Source organism: Zootoca vivipara, chromosome 15, assembly GCF_965207765.1.
Source record: "Zootoca vivipara chromosome 15, rZooViv2.hap1.1, whole genome shotgun sequence".
Classification (NCBI taxonomy): domain Eukaryota; kingdom Metazoa; phylum Chordata; class Lepidosauria; order Squamata; family Lacertidae; genus Zootoca; species Zootoca vivipara.
In genome coordinates, this window is record NC_142598.1 from 11,817,134 (window position 1) to 11,841,206 (window position 24,073).

At 41.4% G+C, this 24,073-nt stretch overlaps 1 protein-coding gene and 1 long non-coding RNA gene across 6 annotated transcripts in view; both read right to left on the minus strand.

The window, feature by feature from the left end:
- Positions 1-4,303: 4,303 nt before the first annotated feature.
- LOC148683379 (uncharacterized) lies at positions 4,304-11,465 on the minus strand. 3 transcript variants are annotated; one of them, XR_015947344.1, is made up of 5 exons: positions 9,492-11,329; positions 5,991-6,167; positions 5,613-5,677; positions 4,762-4,817; positions 4,304-4,495 (listed from the first exon to the last, which is right to left on the minus strand). It is a non-coding gene; the product is annotated as an uncharacterized LOC148683379 (long non-coding RNA). The 3 variants fall into 3 exon arrangements; XR_015947343.1 differs by having other exon boundaries at positions 5,559-5,677; XR_015947345.1 differs by lacking the exon at positions 5,613-5,677 and having other exon boundaries at positions 9,492-11,465.
- Positions 11,466-14,799: 3,334 nt separating this feature from the next.
- Positions 14,800-24,073, minus strand: part of RIMKLB (ribosomal modification protein rimK like family member B) — a 41,490-nt gene continuing 32,216 nt past the window's right edge. For all 3 annotated transcript variants that reach the window (XM_035141260.3, XM_088658968.1, XM_088658970.1), the window contains 3 exons: positions 21,178-21,264; positions 17,460-17,663; positions 14,800-16,444 (listed from right to left, as the gene is read on the minus strand). In XM_035141260.3, coding sequence (XP_034997151.1) covers positions 15,981-16,444; positions 17,460-17,663; positions 21,178-21,264 — 755 coding nt within the window. In that variant the 3' untranslated portion in view covers positions 14,800-15,980. The remainder of the gene's footprint in view (positions 16,445-17,459; positions 17,664-21,177; positions 21,265-24,073) is intronic.

Below are 24,073 nucleotides of genomic sequence, written 5' to 3' on the forward strand. Positions count from 1 at the left end.
CTCTCTCTCTCTCACACACACACACACACACACAGAGAGAGAGCCCACCTCTCGCTTCCCCCCACCTTTTCCCCCTTCCATTCTACCGGTATGTGCCCAGCCATGAGCTGCTTGTTGATTTCCTCTTGATGGCCGAGACAGAGAGCGAGGCAGGCAAACTGAAGCTACGGTAGGAAAGTAGCGAGCTCTCGCAGACACACGGGTGGTTTTTAAAAAACTGACATCCCCTCCCTTCTCGTTTTGCCGAGAGACCCAGACAACTTGCCTTCCTAGGCTTCAAAGGTTATGCATATGAAAGAGGAGTTTAAGGAGATAGATAAAGACAACTTCCTATTATCACCTTGCCTTTGTCCTGAAAGGTAGAAACCTTATGGTAGCCATGAGATCTGGGCATCAAAGGAAAGTACTTAACAGCTATTTGGTAAAGCTAATTGTGATCTCAGGCAGCATCTGGCTAATCAGTCCTGAGAGAGAGAAACGTGATTTCTGTTGTACAGCATCTGTAAAATTCATATAAAAAATCATTTCCCTGTTATGATCCAGCCCCCGAATAAGACATCCCTTGAAAATAAGCCATGGTGTGTTTTTTTGAGGAAAAAATAAATATAAGACGTGTCTTATTTTAGGAGAAACACGGTAAGTGGCTTGTGAGAGCCATGCAGCTAAACTGGATCAACCAGTTTTGCACACACCAAGTTCATCGGATAGATGGGGGTGGGAGTGACAATAGGCTTGTTTGCCTATTTCCTCCCAAGGTGACCTAGGTTAAGCCTGGCAGGACAGCTTACTCTATGGTATTAACCACTTCATGCATTAAGCATATTGGTTATATGATGCTGATTATCCCACAGTTGGAATCAGAGAAGAAGCTGGAGTGTGTCTGGTGAGACTGGCAATTGGAAAGATGAAAAATGGAAGACAAAGAATGAGAAAAATGAAATGGGAGGGAGAATGGAAATGCAGGGAAAGGGTTTGGAGGAGGAGAGCCAGCTAGCTGAAGTTAGGGTTGAAGAATGGTTATTTAGCATTTCATATGGACGATCTGTTCTGGGCATTACTTTGTATATACATACCCTTAATACTGGTTTTTAGCTAACTGTGTCATGGTCTGGGTGTTGTCAGGAAGGAGCATTTTCAAGCCCTACATGGGACTGGACCCGGAATCTCCTGGATGCAACACAGGTGCATTGACTGCCAAGACCCTTTCAACCAACAGAGCTAAATAAATGTAAAACATGTTGATATCACAGGAGTGAAGCTCATTGCATGTTACAACCATTGGCACAATTATATATATAATAATTATATATATAATAATTACAACAGAAAAAACCCTTCCCCACATGACATATATTAATAAGCCTCCATTAATAAGCCTCCATTTCATATGGTTCACTCATTCCCACCTAACTTCCAATGTGTTGGAAATTTTTAAAAGGACAAGAATTAAGAAAAACGCATTTATAAAAGTTATGTCTTGCTAGCATTGTGTTTCAGTAGTTGGAATAACGGGCATTGCTTATATATCTGTACTCTGTACTGTATCACAATTTCAAGTATTTCTTTATTTTTGTCTTTCCCCTTTCCCTTTCTCACTCAAAATTTTCAATAAAAAGTATGAAAAAAAAGAATTTAACAAAAATGGCAGGAATGCTTTATGGCACATAAGGTATTGGAAAGACTATTTTAAAGAGATCCTAGGGTTTTCAGCTCCATTAGATACACTGTACACACACACACTCTCTCTCTCTCTCTTGAACTGCATGAACTAAATTACCAAAACCAAAGAATTAGCACCCCTCATAGTCACAACAGCCAGGATTCTCTGTGCATGATGTTTGAGAATAGAAGTTACACCCTCCTTAAGGTGTATATGGATAAACCAAATGGTGGATTTTGAACTTAAACTCACCATGCGATAACAAATGAAAAATACAACTCTGAAGCAAATTTACTGTAAACCTATCTCCTTTTATTTATTTTTGTAAAATGAACACTTTATAATGAAATATGCAGCTTTTTTTTTAAAGGTTATTCTAGATACTTTGTATAGTTTTGTCCTATGTTGTGTTGTAAAGTTTTTTGTTTTTTTTAAAAAGGTAACTAAAAACAAAAACTAGTGCTCTCCCATCTGGGTGCCTACTTCCCACTCATCCTCACTACCCTTGTGTATGTGTAAATAGATTGCAACCATTAATCCTGAAGCAGCTGCTGCTGAAATTTCCAACTGCTGGGAGAGTAAGGAGACAAATGCTAAAAACTTCTCTAAGTAAGCCATTCCAATGCAAGTCTGGAAAAAATAAGTGGATACAGTAAAAGGAGGCCGGGAACAAAATGCAGGGGACTATTGTGGCAGGGTGCAGGAGTGGTATCTGGGATTTTGTGCATTTGAACTACTGAGTAAAAAACAGGACATCAAGGATAGGAAGGTGAACCTCTTATCGCCTTCCAGATGCACCAATCTTCCTTGGGTCAAGGCAGTGGTGTTTTAAATGTCTCATTTTGGCTTCTCTTCTGTCAAAAATATGCTTTCCAATACCACAAACTCTAGATTGCAGGACTAGGTGGAATGAAATGCATACAAGAAACATTTTCATAACATTCTTCCTGTTAGCATTTGAGAATGGGCAAGACCATGTACAAAGATAGGAATAAAATGCAGCGGCAGAATCCCACGTTTGCTCAGGTTTTCGTCAGGAAAGCCGGTAACAAATCCTTTTAAGTTTCACCAAAGCAATCCTCACTATTACACTAAACAATTAGAAGGGTTTCAGCCTCCATAAACCTTTGATACGGCAAATGAACAAAATCTAAAAATTGTATGTTTCATGTGACAAGACACAGGCCTGCTTGATAGCTTCCCACAGGTAATCTGGTGAAAACTGGATGCTGGAGTAGATGGGCCATTGGTCTGATTCAGCAGGCTCTCTGTATGTTCTTAGCATACTGAGAAAACTCCTGGCTTTATTAGTAGCACAGAAAGGATATTTTAACAAACAGCATTTTCCACCAGTGCCATAGTGACTAAAGGAACTGTTCCCTAAAATGTACTGGCAGGCTTATGTGAGATTTTCCCCAACCCACTTTGCGATTAACCGCTTCTCTTTGCAAGATCTTAGTTGCTGGTACTCAGCTATTCATTGGTTGCCACTGAACAATACTTTCAAGCTGGGTTGCTGTCCCTAGGCTATCATATGTAGCTTATCTCAGGTGTCACCACTCTCGAGGATGGGTACAATACTCTTTGTAAGGGGAAACTCTACTTAAGAACATGGGGACTTTTATATTAATTGCTTTACTGAAGTTGTTCTTAAGATGCAATTTGGGGCTTTCAGTTGTTCACTACCATACTAGTTTCCACTCTTCTAGGATGGCAATTTAGTGTTTGTCTATGATAAAAGGATCTGAACAGATATATTTAGAGTTCATTATTTGGCCAAAACTGCTAAAAGTATTACTAAATTTGAAATACTTAAGCTGGTGAAATACTTAAAATGGTGACGGCTATATCTCTGTCATGGGTATTCATGATAGCCTATATTCCATTAACGTGTGGGGTATTTGTACAGAATGATTTTATTGGCTTTGTTGCTAAGGCAACTTTCCATTAGAAACAAAAAAATTGAAGGCCTTAAGCCTTCAGCCAAAAATAAATGCATAATTACAATAATTCAGGGATACTGCTTTGCGAGACAAGACTCCCTAAAGAAACATGACTTGCTAATGTGATAGAGATTCCTCCTTCAATCCTCTCCCCAAACCACTGTCTTGACTGGTATGCAAGACTAGGTAGAATGAGGCACAAACTATTTGTTTCTTGACATGCGAAAAACTTCCAATGCCAAGGCTTGATAATTTCTAAATAATCAGGATGAACCGTGCTGTTAATGAGAGAAGTAAAAAACCCAAACTCAACCCCACCCCATGCTCTAAACCAGGCACCCCCAAACTTCAACCCTCCGGATGTTTTGGACTACAATTCCCATCATCCCTGACCACTGGTCCTGTTAGCTAGGGATCATGGGAGTTGTAGGCCAAAACATCTGGAGGGCCGCAGTTTGGGGATGCCTGCTCTAAACTCTAATAATCTAACAAATTCCCATTAGGAGATGAAGCTTTGCAGAACCCCTTAGATTCCACAGAAGGCAGCTGTGCACTGTTGGCATGCATTCAGAATCAGTACACATGTATAGTACTAACACGGGGATGCAGGTTTCATCAAAGCAACATAGAGGTCAACTTGCCTGAGGAGCCAATTGATTTGACCACAGTTAGTTACAGAAGAAGAAACACATACACATGATTTTCTTTAATTGCAGTTTATTGAGCATCTTCTATTATATGATGAACACGTTATTCCCACTGATGCCATTTTGTTTCCGTCTCTGGACTTTTTCTGCCACCCTGCACCATTCCCTTCACAACTGGAGAAACAAAGGGCAACGAACAAAACCCATAAAAAGAAGAAGGTAGGTCTCTTGATGCTTCATATACCCTACAGAAATAAGAGAGAAATGGTCACCGTAATATAAAACCAGGCAACTGGAATGTTGGGGAGGGGGAATGGAGAGACAAGTAGCACAAAAACCACCATCAGAGTAGTTGGCTTCGTCGTTGGTAGCCACCAGAGACTCATCAAGGATACTGACTAGCCTTGAAGATGGTTCTTCATTATTGGGGAAGAAAGAGGTATAGTAGAAAATATGAGCTCAGGTCAAACAAGCATGTTGCTACCATTACCACCCCCCTGCCATTCATTACCTGTCCTCAGGTGAGATAGTGGCAGTCTCTGGGGCTGCTGACCCAGCATCAGTGTCCTGTGAAAATATTTCATAGAAAGGGGGGGGGGAGTGCATAAGTAGTTTCACAAGCTCAACAGTACTCTATTCTCCTGCAATTACAAAGCTTGCCTCTGGAAATGTCATTTGGAACAAAAACAGTTCTGGAATTCGTGGAGAAGCAGTTTTGCCTCCAAGGCCTTCTAGAGCAAACTGTAATCTTGCTTATTCCTCCAAACACTGGGTCAGAGGCTGGTGGGGTTCCTGCTACCCACTTTTCTGAGGGACAGGTGAGTCTGTGTGAAATCTTCATGTGAAAGGAAGGGGAAAACACTTTAGTAGAGATTCTCTTGGCTCCTTTATCAAATGAATTTGCAGTATTTGCCAGTACCTGCAGACTAACCATATGATTGAGAGTCTGCTTTAGTCAAAACTAAAAATCCAGTAGCCCAAGGACTCAAGACTGTTAGGACACAAGTGGAATAAATTGTGCAGGTTGCACAAAGTACCGGTAACCAATTCAATTTCTTTTAAAATGCACTTGAGGGAAACTAAGCCCCTCCCTTCTCTTATTGCATTCCACTGCAGCAAGTTTCTCTACAGTTCAGCTTCCTTTGCTAATAGGACTTGACTGGGCAGGGGAAGCGAAGAATTGCTAGAAATATTGGAATGTAGCAAGCTAAGACAAGAGGGGTTTCATTCTCTTTACTGACACCCCTTTTCATGCAAAAATAGATCCAGCCTAGCCCCCTGTTCTGCATATGAACAACACACACATACACAGTTGTCTTGTCATGAGTTTGACTCATAGATGGTCATAGAGGGTCACGTCACCTTTCGTTCAAAGTTTCTATTTGGATGGAAGAAAAGCTTCACGTGGAGCCCAAGGACTGATGAGGCTGTAGGGAGCAAGAGGGAGGAATCTTGAGAAGACACAGGAGTGCCTGGTAAAGAAAGTAGCTGAGGTCTTGGAAGAGGGGAGCCCTAGAGGCACGAAGGAGGGCAGTGTAAAAAAGCTGGATAAGTTATTTCAAATTACACCTTTTTTCCATGACAGAACTGAAGGCTTCCATGAGCTTCGTGTGGCTTTAGACCATTACTAGCCTTTATGCGGGTGCTGGGGGAGAAGCAGTGCCTCTGGTGGGGGACACGCCATGCTCTTTCTGGGGTAGTTTATCCACCTTTCGTCCCCACCCTGCAGTCAGCTCTCACCTGTGTCTCCTAGAAGCTGTCAGTGCGACAGGCAGTGAGTGGCTGACTAAACCAGGTGAGAGTAGCTGATGGGTCTCAAAACCTTGGTGAGTTAGGACTTCCCCTGAATGCGAATACAGGCTCCAATGGATTGTGCAAGAGTGGGTCCAAATGTCAAGAAGGCGGTTTCTGCACGTGCTGTAGAGGGAAGTGAGGGACAGATGGGACTAGTCAACCTGGGAAGGCAGCTCATCTAGGAAAAGGCAAACTCTGTTCCTAAACCTCTGTTGACTTATGAGATATATTCAGGAAAAGAGCAAGCTAAGGAGTAAACCCTACACAAATCTGGAATGGAGTGTCTAAGGTGGTTGGATGGTGCCTGATACATCTCCTTCCTGCAACTCCTGCAGCAAAGCGAGGCCAAGATGGGGGTCTTGTCGTCTGGGCAGCCCAGGACCTCCATACACACTGCCTAGGCTTGCTTCCCAGGGAGGTCACTTTAGTACTGCTAATGCAGCGGTTTGGCTGCGCCCCTAGAGGTGCACTCCATTGTCTATCAAAACAGACAGATGTGAACAACAACAACAACAACAGCCCTTATGTACAGGATCATGAAAAAGAAGAGCAAAGGGAAGCATGGGTTGGAGAAATGAAGGCACTGAAGGAAAGCTGTATCAGGCAGGACATAAAGAGGCTCTGGAAAATAGAGGGAGATGGGGGTGGGAGAGGAAGAATTTTGCATATTAACTCAATCAGTGAAGGATCTGGCTGTATATTTCTAACGCTATAGCAATGATTTAAACATTTTTAAAAAAATGCATGAGATTGCAGTGTTTCTGGCTTTTTTCTACTCCCCTATTAAGCACAAATCACATTTTATTACAAGTACTCAACTGAGAGATTGGTCTGCAATACTTATGTAGACCTACATATCAGGCGGGGTGCAAACGGGCGGACACCTTGGGTCTCTGTTAAACAGCAGCACAGCAGCAGAGAAGATTGCAGTGCTGGTTCCTAATGCTCCTCTCTCCTTCTCACTTACAAAGCCTTCCTCCCAGCTGCTTCCCCTGGCCCTCCAGTGACATGAACACACTCATCAGGTATGCCAGCTGGGAAAAGCAGGCGTGGTGGAAAGACTACAGGCATGTCTGCAGTATGCACTGAAATCAGCATTCTTTAGCCACATTCTTTATCAAATTACTCCTTAGACACAGGTGACTAGTGCATGACTACTTTTACTGCATTTAATTTTATTTACTGCATTTAATTTTATTTATTGTTTTTAGCAAGTTTTTATACGAAATGAGCTTAGGGAGGCATACAATCAATGTCTGGTTCACACATCACTTTAAACTACAGTTAAGTTGGTGCACTGGGAGAAAACCAGGACCACTTCACTCTTTCCGGAGTCCTGCTATTCTGCAATACAGTGGTACCTTGGTTCTCAAACTTAATCTGTTCCTGAAGCTGTTCGAAAACCAAGGCGCGGCTTGCGATTGGCTGCAGGAGCTTCCTGCACTCAAGCGGTGAACCAATTTAAGAGGGAGTGCTATCCCATCTTGCACAAACTGAATGCCCCCTACCCACCCACCAATCACACCTCCAGCTTACTGGTATCTAGGTTGAGCTTCAATTTATTAGCCGGCATCCAGTCCATTACTGGAAATGAGGTTGCCACATCTGGATTAGAGGGAGTTGGATGACACCCACATACTAAGGTAACTTCAACCCAAATTCTTGGCCATCACTCAGCAAGTTCAAGTAAATATCATTTTTTTTGGGGGGGGAGCCAGGGCCTGCTCAAAATGCTTTGCTGCCTGAGACAGATAAGCAAATGTTGTCCAGCTGCCACCTGCTCCACTGCTTCCTCCTGCTCCAGCATCTCTCCCTCCCCACCCTCTGCACCTCCAATATGACTGTTGCACACTGCACTGTGAATAAAGGCCTTGATCTACCCCACTGTTTCTCTAAGTCAGTCTGTCACATATCTATTGCAAGCCCCTTCAAATGCAAGAAGGGTGCTTAGGATACCTATTCCTCTAAGGCTATGTGCACTGTAAGTGGAAAAAGGTAACTTGTAAGCATATCCAGTTTCCATGCAATTTCCCCCCTGAAATAAGACAGGCAGCCCACAACTCATGTTGTGCTTCTCAGAAGTGTCATATTTCAGACACTCAAAAAATCATTGAGAAGCAAGGGGCACCTTGGTTTAACCAAATACAGAACAAGTTCACATATGTGGCAGCACCAACGAATTGTTTCCACAGAATCCTATTTCCCACAAGCAGTACTGCACGGATTCTAGTGATTCCTGCAATCACAGCAGCCATTCATTTGCACATTAACTCTACTTATCTTACACAAAGCTGTTCAGATGGCAAACCATGAACATTTGGTGGAAACATCTCATAGGTTTATTATGAATGTTTATATTGTGGTTAAAATCTGTGGCACATTAACTCCCAGATTAACTGTGACCACTAAACCTAGGGCTTGCCAATCAGAAGGCCGGCAGTTTGAATCCCTGCGATGGGGTGAGCTCCCGTTGCTCGGTCCCAGCTCCTGCCAACCTATGGTAGCAGTTTGAAAGCACGTCAAAGTGCAAGTAGATAAATAGGTATTGCTCCAGCGGGAAGGTAAACGGCGTTTCCGTGTGCTGCTCTGGTTCGCCAGAAGCGGCTTTGTCATGCTGGCCACATGACCTGGAAGCTGTACACCGGCTCCCTCGGCCAATAACGCGAGATGAGCGCCGCAACCCCAGAGTCGGTCACGACTGGACCTAATGATCAGGGGTCCCTTTACCTTTTAACGGGCACAGTAATGATCACAAGCAAGTAGTTGTAAAAGATCTCTTATGACAATTGTTTGTACAGCTACAATTGATTTCCAACATATGAAGTTTCAAGGGGCAGTTTTGGAAAACGTCTATAGGGAAAATATGAAAGTCGAAAACTTACTTTAATATGTTTCAAGATCATAAATATTTGCTTCTCATTCCACTCAGCTGCTGACAATTTTCCCCAATGAGTTCTATTTCTAACTGCTCATTCCACACAACACTGCCCTACATGAAGTATGAGCCAATGACTATTTAATGCAGAACATTCCTTGGAACTGAAAATCTGGGCCACAGTGAGATCAAATGTCAAATTTCACATTCCATTTCTGTTATAACAAAATTTGCACAGAGTCATTTCCTTCACCTTGAAATACATGAGAAGTATAAATACTTCATGGAAAATGCCTTTGAAATGGGAGTGATAAAAATACAATCTAGCAGTACTTTTTGGAAGAAAGTGTTACACAATAGTTAACATGAGCAAAGGGATGCCCTAGGGGAAGGTTGTGATAAACTAGTCAGCAACAATCTCTTAAAGTACTGTGTAACATGAAATCCAGACAAGCACACACAGGTCTGTCAGCCCTCCATAATGGCTTTTAGTCAGCATTCCAGATTAAGGAGAACTGTGGAGTGTAAAGATCCATTATTGTGGATAAGAATTGACCAAGAGTCAGACTCACCATGCAGATTGACAAGTCAGGGTAGCTGCCTCTCATCTTTGCACGTTACACCAGCTAATGTTTTGGAATCCATCTCTCCACACATGGCAGCATTCTCAGTTCACGGGTGCCATCTGCATAAGTTCCTTCTTCTGCTGCCACCTACCAGTTTTATTACTCTGTTGCAGCACAAGGGTATATAGAAGAAGTTCTTGTTCAGCTTGCAGAAAAATCATACAGTGGGGATCCTTTTAAGGCACCAAAGCTTATTTTAAGCTTTCCCCCATATCCACCCACACCCTTCAAAAAGAGTTCTGGACAGACGATACCCAGTAACAGGTTCTGGACGGCCTCCCTACAGATGGAGCTATCTGGATAAAGGACAGATTAAAATAGGACAGGCAAATACCACCTGGCGCTGCTACCATGTGACTTCCATACATTTCAGTAGGAAGGGGTGTGCAGCAGCTTTGTTGGTTGGGTTGAGCTCAACTAATTTCCAGGTACTGTAGAACCTAGGCTATTTAATTCTTTCTTATAGCATATTAGTAGCTACAGATCTGAAACACATAACCTGAGCCACATAGAAGATCACAAAACCAAACAACTTTTACTGAAGACGTAACACCTTCCTGGGTTCCCAAAGGGGGGGAAAGTAGCAGCTTGTTTTAACCTTTGCTGGGCACTGTTCACAAACACTCTTCCCACAGACTCCTACTGCTTCAACACCACTCTCATCCTTTTCCCTGTCCCCCTTGGGTCTCTCTCCTCCCAGGAATGTTAACGGAAGAGCAGGGACAATGCTTCTTGAGGTGTCCCTAATCCATTGGGAATACTTTTATTTTCAGCAAAGGGACTGCAACTGATTACCTCCTTTAAGATGTCAATTCACAAGGGCGCAGCCAATTTAAAGGAAGCAATCTGCAGCGTGAACTTTTCCTTAGTCTGTTTGCAAGTCGAAAGAGGAGAGCTTTAATTGCTCACCAGGCTTTATATACACATATGCCTTTTGTCCCATTTTACATAGAAAACAAGTATCACAAGAAAGGGTGCATTTGTCAAAATGCTTGCAATATTATTGTGCCTCTTCAGCTAGCTCTAAAAGGTACAACCATTTCTTTCAGCAATCAAAGGACAAAATTATATTCTGGAGTAACTCTTCCACGCCAAGTGAAAAGGAGAAGCAGTAAAAATAATATGCAATAACACCTGTGAACTCTTAAAACATAAAAAAGGCAAATCCTGCACTAGTGCTGCTTAAAAGATGTCCCAAGCTACAAATTTCAAAACGTCTTATGGGGTTAAACTGGCAAAGAAACTTTTTGCTTTAGGCGGTGTGCACACAAAATGTTAAAATACAGCAACATCCAAAAAGAATGACTTATTTCCAACTTGTACACACAAAAATGAATTTAAGAGTGTTTATCTGAAGCATTATATTCTTCCTCATTAGAAAGTACCTTCAGTATAGGCTAAATGGTTGCAGTTGCAGCACTATACAAGTTTTGGGCTGTTAATAAATTGTTTTCAAAGTTATCAAGAGATCATTTGAATCACCAAGTATTACTGACACGAGTACCATCCTCAACAGCACATACTAAAAATGCCTGAAAACGTCACCCTCAAATGGCCTTAACAAAGGAGGATAACCACCCTCCCCTCCCCAGCCCTGCTATAAGAAATTAATTTTATATATAACTTTTGTACAGCTAGTTTTTCATACCTGTTATTAATTGATGCCGATTAGTTTTGTGCTGATTGTGCCCCTGGAAAGCACCAAAGCCCTGTAAAAACTTAAGCCAAGAGTGTATATGGGGAGGGGGGGGGAGGGAGTGAGAAGAGCAAGACAAGGTACATGGGAGGGTGGAGATGGCAGAATTTATGGAATTACACACCACCCCACCACTCCTTTCTGAAGCAGTGCATGTTGTTTAAACTCATCCTTGCCATGATCCTACTTGAACACATGGATCCTGAAAAGGTTTATTAAAACATGGCTCTAGCAAAAAAGCAAAACAAAAACAAAAAACAAGAAGAACTCAACATGCTTCCTAAGCCTCATTCTTTCTGGACAGTAATATGAAAACCAGGGTGTTAGAAGAAAGGAAAGCAACGTTAGCAAACATGGGATGATCAAAAGAGCTGAAAGTTACCTGACAACAGGTCGGTACTGGATGCCACCAAACTGCTGCGTTTACTGTTTTACCACAGGGGGGAAAAGTTTAGGGAGGAACATTCTCAAGGATTTTTCACAAGCTCTTTCTCTTGCCATCAGAAAGGGGAGAAGGGAAGTTTTTCTCTGGATTGTTTTGACTTTTTTGGCTCCTGAAAAGTTTTGCAAAGAACAGTAAGAAAGTGTGAATTGTTAGAAACATAAGCAAGACGAATTATATGTATATAAAAGTTTACATAGCAGAACAGTGTTTCCCCCAAGAACTACAAATTCCCACCCTAAAACATGGACAGTGCATTAATCAAATAAAAGACATTCAACTGAAAACTGGTACATGAGGGGGGCATGGAAACTTCCAACAATGGTCCAAGCCACCATCAGATCATCCCAAAAATCACCCTCCAAAGTCAGGAGACTCAAAATAAAAAGTAAAAGGAAACTAAAGGGAAAAGGTAAAATTTCATTATTAATCCTACAATAATTTGCATTTTAGGAATTCCTAGAACAGAGAAAAATGAAAAATAAAAAGAGACAGTAGCAGCAGAGGTTACCTGTCTGAGCACCTACAATTCCATAGAGAGAACAGGAGTGGGTCGTGAGTCTCACACCAGCCAAATAGCTCATAAACCTTCTCAAAAAGAGTGAGCCATGAGAAAGAATTGTACATGTTGATACGTCCTACAATGTTTAAGCCCTTACACATTTAACCTGCTTGGGCTTTGCTTCTCTAAACTGGGAGACTTATTAGAAGTTTAAATGATTTATTCCACTTGTTGATTCTGGTAAGAGTCCGGTGCAGCACCTCTCGTAGAGTTCTTTTAAATTTTTATAAGCATCACAGGTCCAGAACATTTTTCGTAGGAGATAATCCACATGATGCATTGCCGGCAAAGTCAGTGAAGCATGATCACACAGTTTGAAAGGTGAGTGCAACCCAACAAGAACAAAAGTAGTCCATGAATGTGCTGTCCTTCCATCATTTATTACTGGTGATCTATCACAGTGTTCCAGAATGAGAGGAGGGTTTATAAAAAATTTATCAAAATATTAAGACATTAAAGATCTGAAAACATACAAAGCTATAAACACAATCTGCATTTCTACACAATACAAAAATGTATGAAGGTAACCATTTTATCTGCAGAATTTGCTATACAGAAGTACAAACATATTAAAAATACAAATAAAACATATGGAATTCATCAAGCTCCACCCACCACCACACATCCCAGCAACTTTGCTTCCATTTGTGTTATGTCATTGGCTATGCTGATACTATGACTTCTGTCTTACCAAGCACTCATTTCAACATAAAGTTTCAAACTATGATCAGCAACGCTGGTGCTCTTACTGCATTTAAGTCAATATTCTTCAAAAAAAAGTGTGACATGTAGCATTAGCTTTTGTGGAAGTTTCACCCTGATTAGTAAGAGCATGATTTTCTTTACCTGATAGGTATGTTGTTTTTAAAACCTTCTACCATGACATTTCCCTGGTGGAGCTACGATAGGCAGGGTAGGGGATGAATCTACAACCCTTGTTTTTTTAAGTACAATTTCCTGTGAGATTTTAGTGTGACTTTTCTTCTCCCACAGATTAGCCACAATTTCCTCCAATCTCACAATACATCCATGACCATCTCATGACAAGTAGACAAATCGAAGCTTGAAAAACTCTCCATGTTTTGCTTGTGTGGTTTTTCTTAGAAAGAAATGTGTGCTTCATTGCACTGTGTTTATATTGATGTAAACTGGGTCTAGGAATTTGGGGTGGGGAACAATGACACGTGAGTGTGAAAAGCGACTTCTCACTACCAGTTTTGCTCAAGCAACGTAGACTAAATGCAGCCCATAGCAGAACTGTCAAAGAGTTACCAGTTCCATCCTGGATTCACTTTGTTTCTTTTCAGTGTGTGATTCAGAGATTTGTAAACTTCTATCAGATAACAGAAGGATAATTCTTTGCTCAAATTCCTGAAATATGCTCAGTGTTTCAAAGCACATATAAGGAAAAAGATTACCCAACTGGGTCATCAGAGAAACCTGTATTTTAGAAGACACGTGTAGCTGGCAAAGGGTTGAAGAACCACCAACCAGGAAAAAAATTGTCAAAGATTGGGCTTTGTCTGAGTTGCTGGATGTATGGGTTTTTTTTAAATGAAAACCTTTGTATCTTTTGTTCCAACCTGGGCAATCAATTTGCTTCATCAGCTAATGTCAACAGTCAACCTTCCACTTGATTTAAATAATATTTAATTCTACAAAAAAGAAGAGTACATATTTTAAAAAAAACAAAAAATGTACAAACAAGGCATAACCAAACCTCCATGAAAGCAGGTTAACACTTTTCTGTTTATTGCCGCCTGACGCCTCTCTGCGTAGTAATCCTCAACTGGTGTGTATTTAAGATCCGAGTGAAGGTTAGACAGCCAAGTGGAGAGGATGGGCCAGAGGAATGAAGCTCAGAGCCTCAGGAGGCAGAGGGGCCATGCTCCTTTGAGGCATCCAGATAAAAGCAGCACTATACACATAAGCTGCCCACCCTCCAAAAAATTTCCACAAACCATCTTCCTGTTGCAAACATTTTACTATGTGGTGTTTTTTTTTATATAAAAAGTAATAGGATTCTGTATATATTGTTTCCATGTTGTACACACCCCAAAGAAAATAAATGAGTGAGAAATGGGTGAGGAGGAGGAAGGTGAGGCCATTAAAACAGACCCAAAGCTGCTGTTTTGGTTCTTTTATCAAATTTAATAAGAAAATGCACAGCCAGAAGTATCAGGGTTGGGATAGGAGATCATCAGGCATTCTGGAAAAAAGAGTGACGAACTGGACAGACAAAAAACCAATGACAAAACAAAGCAAAATACAGACACATACATAGGGGCCTGAGATCCACAGAAGTGTGGCCTTAAATCATATTCCCATTCTGGCTGGGCCTTACTAGCAAAGTGTCCTATGTTGTTGCCCAAAACCTGCTTATTTCTCTTCAGGATTTACTCTTAGGAAGTCACTTTAGATTTGAATGTGTTCTATAGAGAAACGTTACTAATAGTAGTAACACATTAAGTTTACTCCAAGGTGGTTGTGAAATTTGCAACCACTTCAACCCTCCTCCACACCCCCTCCCACATTTTTCAGGGTAACAGATTAAAAAAAGTGTCTAGTTTTTGTTTGTTAAATAGTGGTGATGTTAAACAGTATGGGTATTTTCAAGTTTGGCCACTGTTAAAGATGCAGGCATGGAGAAGGAAGTGTTGGACGAGCATGTATTAAAAACGAAACATTAACATAGCATATATCTTGCAAAAAGGACTAAAACACTAACAAATACAAGTCAATGCACATTTGTTTTAAACTAGTGTTATTCTTTTTCACATCGGATTAAACATTATTTTGTACACCAAAAGTTAACAGTGCTGTTTATCTTTGCCTTTTGCGCAAAAGAAAACATGCCACTTCTGCCATCAATGAACAAGACTGAAATTTAGACACACCTTCTCCCCCCACCCCAGGAATTAAAATAATTTCTTAAAAATCCACACATACTAAAATCTTTCTCCGAAAGAAAGTGGTTTGTTTTAAATATAAATGTATGGACATAAACCCATCTGTTAATACTGAAATGGCAGAAGTCACAGGTTTGGTTCAAAAGCTCATGCTGAACTAATAAATGCTGCACCCTGTTTAATTGCTTTAAGGGAAGGGCCAGACTTCTGAGGCCATTACAGACTGTTTGTCAGGGATGCGAATTCTCACAGATCCTACAGATGTTACGATGGGAAATGCCAATATTTAGAACCTTTGGATGAAACAGAAATTGGCTGCCCTAACCTATAAACTCCTAATGGGACAAAAAGCAAGGGGTATAAAATAACCAATAGGACTGAGCGCTAATGAGGTGAGGGGATGGTTACAGACAATAGTTTACAAATGCTTTTGGAGAATTAAAACTTCTAAGTTCCGAAAGCACAAATCAAGCTGAATCACTTCCCTATGAACCCACATGCTCTGCAATGAGTTTAAAAATCACAGTGGCATCCCTAATGTCACAAAGGTTTCAACCCCCTCCCCCACACAAATTCAAGTTCTTAACTGGGCATTACCAAAGGGAAATTGGCTGTCAAAAATATCAACTAAACGTATGTTCTGCAAAATCAATAAGTAGCAAAAAAAAAAAAGCAGCATTCACAGAACATGCGTTTTGATCTTGATCCCCAGACTAAAACCTCCCTTCACCTCCATAAGCTGCTTCTGATATACAGCACTACAAGTAGTTGGTTTTTTTAAAAAAAAATGTACAAGAAAGTTGGTCATATTTATTTACATGTGGCATCACTCCACCAGGAGCTTAATCTCATTGGCTATTAGCTGGTTCATGTTGAATATACCCCCCGGGAGCTTGGTGAGCAACTCTCTCTCTGTGGTTTCAGGGTCGCTGTCGACAGAGCTGGAGCTGGCGCTCATATTATCGACAGTGGCGCTAGCTGGAGGGCCCAGCTCTGGCTCGCTAGTCTCGCTAGCCGTGGACACCACAGAGAGCAAGGACATGCGTCGTGTCAAGCGACCGGGGGGAAGAAGGGAAGCGGCATAGTCCGCTATGATACCAGCTACATCTAGATTACAAGCCTTGTCAAAGGCAATGAAACCTACATTTGCATTGGCCTCGCAGACGTAGAACGAGCCATCATCCTTCATGAGGAGGTCGATGCCACATACATCCATCCCCAAGATGTTAGACACCTGGATTGCCAGCTGCTTGCCTTGTTCACTCAGAGAGCACATCATTCCTATGCCACCTGGCAAAAGAGAAAAGGGTAAATCTTAGGGTGGCGCTACTGAAGGCCTACCTATTTGGGGGCTACATCTTAAAAAAAAAACCACGGACCAAATAGGTAGAGATGCGGGGGCTCCATAACGAATAAGACTGAAGTCTTGGGGAAACGTTTAGGGAAGTCTGTATCAAAAAGATGGAGTCCACCTGAATGACAGAAAACCCAACAGCTAGTGCATAAATGGATGGGCATCTGTCATGGATGCTTTAGTTGATATTTCCTGCATCGCAAGTGGTTGGACTAGATGACCCTTGGTGTCCCTTCCAACTCCACAATTCTATGAAAACAGGTGACAGAAAAACTTTTCAATAGACTTCCAGCAGGGGATGATGAGCAAGATAAACAGATCCTTTTAAAAAAAAATTGCTTAACAGTATTTGATTACCAGCTTTTAATCACACTGCTTCTGAAAGTGGTTCACGATTAATACAGCTTTACAGGCAGATGATAGTGCTCTCACATTTGGTTCAGGATTTCACTCCATGAGAGGTAAAGCAAAAGGAGTGAATGAAATAGAAGTAGGCATTTAAAAACTTGGTGGGATAATCAAAGCCCAAGATATGTAACTATGGATAAAACAGCCACAGAAAAGATAAAAGTGGTCCAAGGAGACAAAGTTTCAAGATAAAATAAGTGATAATTCAGCCTATTTCCAGTCACACAGTTCACTGGCAATAAGGTGGCACTTATCTTAAAAAGTGACTACAGAAATGGTGTGGAGTACCATATCACTATTCTTTTATATTTGTGACCAGATAAAACCATATAAACTGAAGGAAGCCTACTAGGTAGTATTACAAATACCAGTATCTTGTCTTTTTAAAAAGTTGGTCAAGTCTCCAATTTCAAAATCTAATTTTTAATGTAACAGCTTAATTATTTGTAATTGCACATGAAACGGCTGCCACTTAAATTAGATTTTAAACTCTCCTTTGCCGGCCCCAATTCCAACCAAGAATAAGCACACTTCCATTCTTACCAAGCGAGCAATTGCTCTGCATTCTACCATCTGTTGAGCAACGCAGCATAGTGCCCACCACACGACCTCCCACTACGATGACACGAACATCTTTGCCATGGGATTCTTGGACATATTTTTGGAATAGATAAGGAGCCTCATGACGAATTAGATGGCTCAAGTCTGCCAAATGGTGTTTGTCTCTTGCCAGAAACACAGCTTTACCTGCATGAAGACAGTATGGAAGGTGAAAGGGGGAGGAGGTCAGGGAATTTTCTGCATATTTCTAAAGGGTATGAAAAACATAATCCTTAATCTCAGTGCTGTAAAAAAAGTATCCTGGCAGCACTGGTGCATGTATGAATAAAACTAAAATTGGTAAAGCACTTTGCACATTTAGTGCTATAAAAATAGCAAAATTTGAAAAACAAAACATTACCTTAAAGCAAACTCACAATTTCCAACGTTTATTCCAGTTCTCAACTCCCTCAGTATAGGTCTGCCAGTATCCTTCAATCTTGGCCTGTACCATTCCGTGCTATTCTAGTAGTACTAGGTTGCAAGAGCGTTTTGCAACAGGTTTTGGGTTCTCTAGACACATAAAACAGAGGGCTGCACCAATCACAGTCCAAAGATGACAGCCGATTCCAAGGTGCTGTGTATTAGCTGATGAACCCAAAATGAACCACTCCCAATTAACTGGTAGCTACTAATTAGTGCAACAGTGAAAAATATAAAAATTATTTATTTTTTTGCCAAATGCAAATCCATGGGAAGTATTAGAATTCTTAATATCATTTAAGATGGGAAATACTCTTTTGTTGTAAATACAAGTAAGCTGAATGCAACAAAAATCTATGAAAAATTATCCCTAGAAAAATGAACCCTGAGCCAGGCCTAAAACTAAACTGATACAGACAGCTGCCACAACCCCCTAAACTAGTCTTAAGGCCCCAGATGCAGTGGCGACGTGGAGCAAACAAAAGGCTGTCTGCTCTCAACAAGGCAGGAAAGAAAACTGGAGATGTGGTAGCCCACTTCCCAGAAATCTGTGCTCCTGCCTTGCCCACAAGCGGTCAGTTTCTTAAGTCCTCTCAGTACAGTGAGGCTTCACAATACATTGCTTCTGAAACAGCCATAACCACACCATGCAATTCTTGATCTCCAGCCCTTCCTCTTCCTTAACTGACCTATTCAAACTATCTAATTGCCATGAAACACACAAGAGCCTGGTGAAATGAAGATGTCATTCCTTTTATCAACTGATATGGCAAGCAAATCACTTTTGCTTAAAATGTTTACTTTAGGGAAATATTTCATCCCTGTATTTACGCAATCCTGTGTCCACAGGCCTTGGACTTTTGCTTACAGGCAAATTCTTTCTTTCAGACAACCCCCGAAGCCCCAAACAGCTATTCTCCTGTAAGAGGCCACATAACAGAAACACAAAACATAAGCATTGTTCAACACAGGAATTTCAAAAGGAAAACCCAGCATGACATAGCTGGATTGGAATATAGAATTTTAGTTCTACTCATTTGGGCATGCCCCACTGTAGATGTGGATTTACTCAGCCACGCTTAGATCAGTGTCCTCACTAGAGCTGGGCAATAAATCAATATATTGTCAAAACCGGTTTGAAGTCCATATTGTGATATCAGTTTCATAATTTTTGACATGGCAATAAATTGCAGATCATGATATGTGTTTGCTATGCAAAAATCACGATGTGGGGGAAACTGTGAAGCCAGCCAATGCCTCTGCATAGCTCCATCTTTATTTCAGACATCATGGTATTATCAGTATATCACACTGTTCAGCTGGTGATATATCACAATGTTGAAAGCCAGATATCGCCCAGACTGACTCCTCACCAATTACTGCTATTTTAAGTTATCACTGTGTTTATTTCACATACATTGAAGCTTTTTCTGGAACAACTGTCTGGGATATGTGTGGGTGTGCGTGTGCACATGCATTTATGTGTAGCAAATACCCCATTTGCCTGTGGTGTTCCACACAATTTCATCTGTGATCACCTCAATCCAGTGCACATGGCTGGTTCTGCAGGCCTGGCAACAGGGAGATTTAAGTTATTATATGTATTTGATGTATTTTAATGTTTGTTGGAAGCCACCCAGAGTGGCAGGGGAAGCCCAGCTAGATGGGCGGGGTAGAAATAAATTATTATTATTATTATTATTATTATTATTATTATTATTATTATCATTACATATCTTGCTTCTGACTGCTCCTTTGACTGTGTGGTCAGAGAGTTGCCCCACGAAGCATAAATATTAGCCTGCCTACCCAGCTACCCCTTTTCACTGCTTCCATGATTGTTACTGTCTAGATATCCAAAACACGGGTTTTGCCTTAATTCCACATCCCTGCCACCACCAAAAAACAGGACTTCAACCGTTATTTCCTAAATCACTGCTGAGTTCATGGGTTGGTTTCCTGTGAAAATGTTACTTGCTCTAGTGTTTCCATTTCCCCTCGCTAGCAAAAAGCTCATTCTCCCAGAGATGCACAAAACCTTTCTTATTGGGAGCCTATGCGTTCTTCAGGGTTAGCTTCAAAGAGCACATTGCACCCTAATTACACCATGCTAACATTACACACAACTTAGCAGGCCACTGGGAAAAACAGACCGTATGGTGATCCTCCATGTGTGATAATATTGCAATTACTATTATTTTAGTCCTGCAGAATGTTCACTGCCGCCCCTCCCCCCCTGTAAACTACTGCATCTTTGCTTACTAGTCTTAGCATTTTCTTAAAATACTTACTCAAAATGCAGTACTGTAATTTTATTTTGAGAAAATAACCTGAGAACCCTGCTGAATCAAACCAGCATCCTCTTTTCACAGTAGCCAGCCAGATGCGGACAGGAAGGCCACAAGCACAACATGAGTGAAACAACAGTGTCTCCACTTGTGTTTCCTAAGCAACTGGCATTCAGAGGCATAATGCCTCTGATACAGAGGTAAAATACAGCCATCATGACTACGGGTCATTGACCACCTTAACCTCCAGGATATCCTCAAGAGATACCCTGAATCTTTGTTTTAATGGCTTCAGGTTGTATTTTAATTGTAATGATGCTGTTTGTTTATTACATTGTAGAGTTTTTAAAAATATTAAGCAGTTTATAAATGCTTTAAATAAATAAAATAAATAAAGCTTTGTTACAATGTTGTTCAATAAGCTTAATATAAATTAATCACTTAAACAGAGTTTGAATTCTAAATTCAAATGATAACACCAAAATTATCACTAAATTATACTTTATGCTAGCTGCGAAAAAATAAGGATTTCTGTTCCTCTTATTAAAATGATTCAACATGCAGAAATACACTTATGTGATTTTTGTAGCTGAATAAAACACTTGGTCTTCTACTTATTCACATGTTGATAGAGGTATACCACTTTAGTTAGGGGGTCTAGGCAAACGTCATTTGCCCGCTCGGCCCATTTCCATGATGTCTTTTTGACATTTGGGGCTACTTCTGGGTTTGGTGCTGTGCCCGAAAGTGCATCATTCGAACACACCTAAATTGTTCATTGCCTGTACATCAGCTTGTTATTCAGGCAAAGGTTGATACTACTACATCACTGGAAAAATCTGCATCTTCTTGGCAAGGCTGAGTTTAGGATGTTTTAAGTGTTTCCAAAATAGCCAGGAAGCTTTAGACAAAGCACAATCCATAGTAATTATGCACAGATTCTCACTCACCTCTATGACCACGTGTGTTCTTCACAACCAGGGGGAACTCCAACACTTCTGCTTCATCAATCATTTTGGCAAAATTTTCATGACCACCTGGACGGGGGGGAAAATATACATGTTGCCAGTGAAGCATTCAGCCAATTTCTAGCAAAGGCATATTCCAAAGGCCAACACAATTATTTAAGAAGGCTAGAGGTTATCTATTCTGGCCATATGTTGAATAGAATTTCCTATTAATTTAAATGTTGCTTAAAATGTGACTTTCTAATATCAAATCACCATCATGTTATAACATTGATGCCTTTTCTTTCCTCAATTTTAAAAAGCCTGTAATTATAGTAGAAACAATCTCAGGCCTCATGTGAGGGAGTGTCCAAGCTGCTCTGCACGGGGATGCATTTCTCCCAAAAGATCCAGTTTGCTTCTTTTTTGTATTTTTTCTATTTATATTTTATTGAAAGAATTTAAATTATCAATTTGCTTCCTGAGGGCACTGATCAATTCAGATTTCATTAGAAGTGCAAATGATATCCACAGCATGCACCGTCTTGTACCAACTAGAGCTGGTATGTAAGCTGCAACTGCTCCTCAACAAATACAGCTTGGCCACAGTGATCCATGCCCTAATAACTGCTTGACTGCACCAATACAATGTGGGCTGCCTTTGGTGATTTCCCAGAAACTTAAGTAAATTCACAACACAGCTGCTGTGTTACTAACTAGGACTGGCTACAGATCTCATCAGAGCTGCACTGGCTGCCACTCCACTTTCCAAGCACAATTCAAGTGTTGCTCATTCTTTACAAAACCCTACATGGGGCTTTGCTTCTTGAAAGAAGGTCTTCTCCCACGCAAACTGGCTTCAACCCTTCATTCTTCTTCCGAGGCCCTTCTTCTGATTGCCTGCCCTTTGAAATTAGGCATGTGGTAACCAGGGATACGGCCTTCTCAGACGTGGTGCCTTAAATATGGCTACCTTTAAAGTGGTCTGGAAATCCCAAATGGTGTGGAATGCTGCTGCTTGGTTTCTGGTGGGAGCAAGGCGACTGGAGCACATAACTTCAATTCTGTACCAGTTCTGTTCCAGTCCCGGTCCAACTGAAAGTGCTAGTTCTGACCTTAAAAGCCCTAAGTAATTTGGGACAGCGTTGTTCAAAGGACTGCTTACATCCATATGAACCTGCCTGGATAGTAAGAGATGTCTCTGAGGCTTTGCTTGTGCACCTGCCTGTGAAGTTTATTTAGCTGGTGGTCATGACAAAGAGCCCTTCCTGCGGTAGGCCCCAGACTGGAAATTCTCCCTGCACACACATTTTTTGCTGCCACCAATTCTATGCATCTTGCTGTAAAAAGTGATGATCACACACAGGGTGCAAAGTCCAGCCATTCTTTACTCAGGTACTTGCATATAAAATATCCAGTGAGTAACAGCTCTGAGTTATCGGATTAAATCACAGCCTGTTATTTCTTCAGCTGAAAATATGCTACAGATCGCTACCATCTTATGAACTCTAACCTTCTAAGAAGACCAAACATTTAAAGCCTTGTTCTACTATCTCCCTTCATTTCCCTCTTTCATCAAGTAACCAGAGACAAGTATTCTGAAGTGCCAAGCTCCTTTCCAGGCCAGAAGCTGAATGCTTAGTACAGGTGTGGGAAACCTTTTTCAGTCTTGGGGACCACATTCCCTCATGGGCAAACTTCCAAGGGCTGCACGCCAAGTAGTGAGCAGGGCCAGAGCCAAAAAAGTGAGCTAAACAAAAGTGACTTGCATCATTGTACTGTGGATTAGATTCATGCTACAGGAAAGTCAAAAGTTTACCTGCACACTCTCCCCCCCTCCTCTGTCCATCGTCAAGGCAAGACTTGTCACAGTTCAAGAATGCATTCCAGGCAGGCAAAAGTATGCAAGGATGGCACAGAGTATGGCTGATGAGGGGCCTGGCACTGAGATAGTCCCAACGTCTAGAAAGAGAAGCTGGGAGAGCCACATTTGACACTCACCCCAGGCTTGAAGTTCCCCACCCTGGTTGTGAGGAAGCTGTTCTCATGAAAATCCTGCTACATTTGTCATTCACAGGCCAGAGAAGCACCTGACACATAACCAAAGGGGCCTATGCCAGAGGTTCATATAAGACAAACTGCCTCCCATCCTTCAATTAATGCTTCCTACCAGCAGAGCTATGGAATCAAAGGAGGAAAATTAGGTGTCAGCAGGGTAGTAAATGTGAAGACAAGGGTTAGAGAGGGCACCCCCAAACTCAGCCCTCCAGATGTTTTGGGACCACAACTCCCATCATCCCTAGCTAACAGGACCAGTGGTGAGGGATTATGGGAATTGTAGTCCCAAAACATCTGGAGGGCTGAGTTTGGGGGTGGCTGGGTTAGAGGCACTAAAAACCTGATTAGAAGCTAGCAGAACAAGCCAGAATCAGCTCTGCATTTTACTTGTTCAAAGAGGAATACGTGCGCTGTAGGACATCTTGCTTCTCTTGGCAGCCCTACATTTTAACCATCTGGCACTTGAGGGGAAGAGAGAAGCCTGAGTCCAGGTCCTTGTATACACACTAAGAAAAACATATTTCTAGCCCTCTACAGACTGAATTCTTAAATACAGTTTGATGGAAACATCTGTCATCCTGAACATTAACTCCTAACTACCTAGACCTAGAAAAGCAGCAGCTGGCCTGCTGAGGGGCAGTGAAAAAGCAGAATGAGCAGTGAGGTAACTAATGTTATTAACCACAATAATAGACCTATGCCTCAACAAGGCCTACAAAATATGATTTAATGCAGAGGTCGGCAACCTAAGGCCCATGGCCATTCCGTGGATCAGCGTGGGGATTCCATGCTTTTTTTGGGCTGTGCTATTTTTTTTCTTGTCGCGGGGACCGACTTCCAG